The 5,845-nt window shown below is 30.5% G+C and overlaps 1 protein-coding gene across 1 annotated transcript in view; it reads left to right on the top strand.

The window, feature by feature from the left end:
• Window positions 1–3,458: 3,458 nt before the first annotated feature.
• Window positions 3,459–5,845, top strand: part of LOC111637916 (rho GTPase-activating protein 7-like) — a 40,077-nt gene continuing 37,690 nt past the window's right edge. The window contains exons 1-2 of the mRNA XM_023383532.1: window positions 3,459–3,768; window positions 4,536–4,578. Coding sequence (XP_023239300.1) covers window positions 3,616–3,768; window positions 4,536–4,578 — 196 coding nt within the window. The 5' untranslated portion in view covers window positions 3,459–3,615. The remainder of the gene's footprint in view (window positions 3,769–4,535; window positions 4,579–5,845) is intronic.

The raw sequence follows: 5,845 nt of genomic DNA, 5'->3' as shown, positions 1-5,845 counted from the left end.
TATAAAAATTTTCAAAATTTTGTGCATTCTTTACTGTTTAGAAGAATAGAAAATGCGCAAGAGAGGGTTTGTTTACCTTTATTTGCATTGTATCTGTAGGATTTTAGAATAGAAAATATGGGATTTAGATTTTTCGGATAGTATTTTGGCTCTATTTACTAAATTTAAGATGAGTTGAAGTTGGTTTTTTTTATTTTTTTAAACACTTGCAGCTTAGATATAAACAGGAAATGAAGATATTAGATAAGAATATCTATCAACTATCAACTAAAAACCATCAGAGACTGTAAGAGTTTTTTTCTTTCCTTTAATCTGATCATTTTTACTTTTATAACACAATTTTAGACTTTCAGAAATGAAAAATTAGTTTATAAATTAATTTTCAGAGCTAAAAAATATAAATTTCTGTATAAAATCTTCAAGAATTTTGTATAAAAATACATCTTATGTGTCTTATTTTTATATTTGTATTGGAGTATCAGGATCAATAGCAGCAGCATCCGCTACAAATCTCTACGTCTTTCTTATCCTCTTACATTATGTATGTAGCAAAAATATATATATAATAAATTACATGTTTAATATATATTTTATACATTTATATATGCAGATATTTATATAAATATAGAATTTATTAATGAGAAAACATGTGGCATTATTTAAGATGCCAATTTCCAGTTAGAGATTGTTACATGAAAAAATCTGCCCCTATACTTTTATATTTATTCTATTATAAAGATAGGGTATGGTTTACTTTATATTTTTTAACAATTACAAGTAAATTCATGATTTTACAACTTATAAAATAAATTTTTCCAAGTATTTCCTTACTGTTACCCTGTTGTTAAAGATATTTTCCTACTGCTTAGGTATTTTCTCAAGCCCCTACTGCTAAATTCAACTTCCTACACAAAAGATGGACCACCAGTGGGCGAACGGATAAAACCATCAAACACCGGTAGTCAGTTGGTTTGCAGCATGCCACAAGGCTGGCGCACGGTGTTTTTGAGCTTTCTTCTCCTATATAACACCTAAATAGGGACCAGTTTCTTATAAGTCTTCTCGGGCAGCACTCTTCTTGGCAGATCAACCAAGCGTTGCACTGTGACATCAAATCCAAACTAAAAAATGCATTTTCCTGCAGCTGCAAGTAGTTTCTAAAATGTTTTCCTCTTATAAAATCCAAGTTAAGTGTATAACTTTAATAAAATAACAAGCAAACACTTGAATTTTCTGAGATTTACCTAAACATTTATTGCTTTTATATAAAAATATTACATAATTCTTCAATTAAAAATCCTATTGATAGATTTTTCTTTATATTTTAAGCTAAAGAAAATAAATATTTAATATTCCTTTCTATCAAAATATTCCATTTAATCAGAATAATATTATTATAACATTATATAACAGGTTTTAATTTAGATTGTAAGATGTTTTCTACTTTTATTTACCATATAAATTATAAATATCTTGTTGAAACATGTCAAAAGTATCATTTTAAAATAATATTATCAGTATACAAACACATAAATATGGATTAAAAACTCTCCTCCCTCCTTTCTTCTCTCTTATTATTTTTAGATCACAATTTTGTATTTTTAGAGGTTTTTAATACAATATTTTGGGATTTAACATCAGAAAATCCATATTTTTGCAGCTTTTTAAGCTCTAATTTTATATATTTAGAAGATTTTATTATCTTTAATTCATTGTTTTAGAATTACAAAATCCTTTTTGATCCTCATCATCATTAACCATAAACTGTATTCACCATCATGACTTTTTGAAGGATTATTATTGCGTTTTAAGGCAACTTAACATTGAGATCTAACATGGAATCGATGAAGATGAAGATGAAATAGGAAGATAAATTATTAAACAGTGTTTTAATGTTTGATTGATGACAATAAGGATAAAACGTGGAAGTTAGATATGGAAATAATGTTTAATATTTGACTGATGATGATGAAGTTAGATGTGGAAACAACGTTTTAACGTTGAATTAATGATGATGAGAAGGACCAGACATGGAGGTTAAATACAAAACGAAGATTTAATATCCAGTTAATGATGATGAGGAGGATCAAACGTAGAGGTTAGACATTAAAACGATGTTTTAACATCCAGTTGATGATGAGGATGAGGACTAAACCCGGAAATTAGGCATGGAAACGACGCTTTAATATTCTGTTGATGATGAGGAGGAGGATCGGGCACGGAAGTTAGGCGTGGAAATAATGTTGTAACATCCAGTTAATGACGATAAGGAGGACTAAACCCGAAAATTAGGCATAGAAACGATGTTTTAGCACTGGATTGATAACGACGAGGAGGAGGAGGATGAAATACGGATGCCAAACAGTATATTAACATTTATTTCTACTTCCAACCTTGCAATTTTTAAAATTACTATCATCATTAACCCGCATTCGATTACATCACATCATCCACATTTTAAGACAATGTTGAAAACAACATTCATGGAATTCGTCATTTTTGTAGAAATTAATATCGTAACAGCACGAATAAATGGCAAAACATATTTTGTGGAGGAACGTTTGGGATTTAGTTTTATTCATTATTTATGTAATTTACGTTAAGGATGATAAATAAGGACGATAAATATTTAATTACAGAGCTATTCACTTTATCATATTGCTATTATTGATCAGGTTTATCTTGTAAACAATTCGCAGAAAAAATTAGAGGAAAAAATCCAATAAAACTTAATTAATTTCTAAAACGTTCGGGGTTTTTTGGAGTATTTTGTATTTTCAACACTAAAACTTCATTTAAAATACAAAATAAAAATACAAAAATGAGGAAGAAAATCCAAAAAGAAAAACCGAAATTCTAAAAATTAGTGTTATTTTTTGGAATTTTATTTTTGAATTAATGCTCCAAAACTCCATTTTCTTGCAGTAATTAATTATAATATTCGAGACTTTTTCCAGAATCTCCCGGGAGAGTATGCAAATAGATAAGAATTAAAACGAATTTCACTGCTAAAATGCATTTTTTCTCCCTCGTTTTACTTCTTTATACGTGAATATTATTAATGCATTTCGTTACAGCGCGGTCCAAAAATCAGTTAATCGTTACGGTTGACTTTACATATAACTCGGTTAACGGAATTTTGGACCACCCCGCATTTTTTTCGCTAAAACTGTTAATTTTTTTTTTTGAAGAAAACATTCTTCGTAATAATTTCTTCCAAAAAGTCTCGAATTTTTATTAAAAACTCTACTTTTTTTAAAGGAAAAAAATAAAAAAGTTTCCGTTAAATAAATTCTCATTTATCGCGCGCTGGAGATGTCACAAGTGTCTTTCTTACTGTTAAAGTACGGAAAGCAGCGACGTGCAGTTTGTAATTTCCTGACGTCACAGGACGTCAGAGTTACAAAAGGTGAAGCGAGAAAAGGAGGGGGGTGTGTGACCTTCGTACGGTTGGTTGTGTATGCACAGGTGTAGATGTACCTGCCAGGTATGTTGATTAGGTGGTAGCGCAAGTATGTTGTCCCACATTACAACCCACCCGGGCTTTCTTGTGTATTTCGTCAAAGAGCGCGCGCCGCTTATTCGCGCGTGCATGTGTTCGGCAGATGTGTAAAAATGGCCACCGATTCGCACAACAAATTTCAATGCCCCACTTGGAGGAACGTAGTGGACAGCGTACAGTCGACCTGCGCCTCTGTTTTAATATGCGTCGACCCCCGATACGCTTCTTGTATGGAGATCACGCGTAAACACTGGGACGATCTGTGCGTAAGTATGTCTATCCGTTCGCCTTCTAAACTTAAGAAACTGATAGGAAATCGTGTCAAGTAACCTCTGTACATACGCTATTCATCCGTATTGGGACTATCGGTGCGTATGTCTGTCCGGATTTGGTTTAAGAAACTAGTAAACGATCACCAGAACGAGGCGAACACGCGCCAAATACGCTTCCTATATTAATTTACTCAAATATCCTCACTTAAGTATGTCTGTCCACCGTATTTTCGGCTTTAGAAACTAGTAAACGACCTCCCAAACTTAATTACTCGCGAGTTGAAGAGATGTAAAGTGGGCTTTAAACGCGAATTAATACCAGTTTACTGGTACCAGAAGCGATAAGCGGGTTGGAGACGGGTGTAGAAGGGTATCGAGCTTATAAATCACTTAAAAAATCACCGCAAATTACGTTACGTCATCGAAAAAACCCTTCTCAACGTCCGTAAATCCTATAGCAATTAAGCAATAGTGACACCAGACATATTACGCTGTCAAGTATTCAACCCCCGTGCAATAAATTGAAAACCAGATAGTTCCAAGGTTATAGGGTCTCTACTATAGCCTTAAACGTGGGTTGTGTGTTACGTACGGGCGTAACATTCCCTACACAGAATAACCTTCGAGTGATGTAGACTGTATGGCGTATTTTCCCGGCCGTTTAGACACTAGGAAAGGGGTGTAGAAACGTCACGGTTACGTGTAAACTCCCCCCCTCTCACTTGGTGTGTTTGCTTAAAGTCTCGTTTACTCTTTTACAGGTGACCGTGCCCGCGAGATCTCACTCTGTGCAAGAATTAACAGGTAAGATGATTTTTATGAATGGCGACGGATGTACAAACAGACGTCCGTGAGAAAGTTCTTTTACCTTTTATTGCGTGGGTGTTGGATATTTGTCTCCTCTTTACTCTTATAGGAAGTAAACACGGGGCCTTTTATGTGGGTCGTCTTGCTTTTTTTAATGATATTTAAACACTGATTTTCTTAATTTTTTTGAAAATCAGATTTTAAAAATGTTAATTTTATTTTAAAAAAAGGCTTTTAGAATGGATCTTAATTGCTCTCTGCTTCGAAAATCATAGTTTTTTTACTCGAAAAAAAGCACAATTTAGTGTTTTTAGTTGTTTTTTTCTAAACTAAAAAAGGGTTTTTATTGTGTTTTAGTGGGTTTTTAACTAAAAAAAAGCATATTTAGTCGGTTTTAGCGGTTTTCTTTACTTATAAAAGAAATTTTTGTGTATTTTAATGGATTTTTTTTACTTAAAACCACTGTTTTAGTGTGGTTTTTTACTGAAAAAAAGGTATTTTTTAATGTTTATTTCGACTTTTTGGATGTTTTTCGTTTTAAAATTATCATTTAAATAACTTTTTAGAATAAAATTATAGAAAAAAATCTGAAAAATTATGTAAAAATCGCTGTTAAATCTAAAAATTATGCAAAAAAAACTCAAAAATTGATAAATAATTAAAAATAATTTGAGTTTTTTTAGTAAAAGACAGCGATTTCTGAGAGTCGACTTCCTCCAAGTAACGTTACCTTTTACTCAAAACACAGCTTTTTATCAATTTTTTTTTAGAATTTTTGAGTTTTTTTTAAATATAATTTGCTCTAAAAACGTTAATAGATCATTTTAATTAAATTTTTTAGTAAAATTTTGTAAAACTTCTCTAAAATGATGCTTAGAATCTTCGTTTTCCGCTTCAAAAAAAGTTACTTTTTTGTCATTTTATTTCGAATTTTTTGAGCATTTGTTCTAAATTTCTACTTAAAACTTATTTTTAAAATATTAAACTTAATTTTAAGTATATTATTTAAAAACAAATTCATAAATTTATCCATAAATTCAACAATTTTATCAAATAAATTTTATTTTAAATCTTTTAAAAATTATTATTTAAAAAAAATCAAATTAAATATAAAATTTATCATATTCTAACTCCATTTTATTAAATAAATTTAATAAATTTATTTAAAAATCTGTATAAAAACTACTTAAAAAAAAAAACCCTTAAAAATTGATACGTCTTCTCCAATGATAGAAACATTTATTTTTTGTATAAAATTATAAAA

The sequence above is a fragment of the Centruroides sculpturatus genome, unplaced genomic scaffold (genome assembly GCF_000671375.1).
Source record: "Centruroides sculpturatus isolate CEXI.00-Female unplaced genomic scaffold, Cexi_2.0 scaffold251, whole genome shotgun sequence".
NCBI classification, from domain to species: domain Eukaryota; kingdom Metazoa; phylum Arthropoda; class Arachnida; order Scorpiones; family Buthidae; genus Centruroides; species Centruroides sculpturatus.
This window is presented reverse-complemented; position numbering and strand designations above follow the sequence as displayed.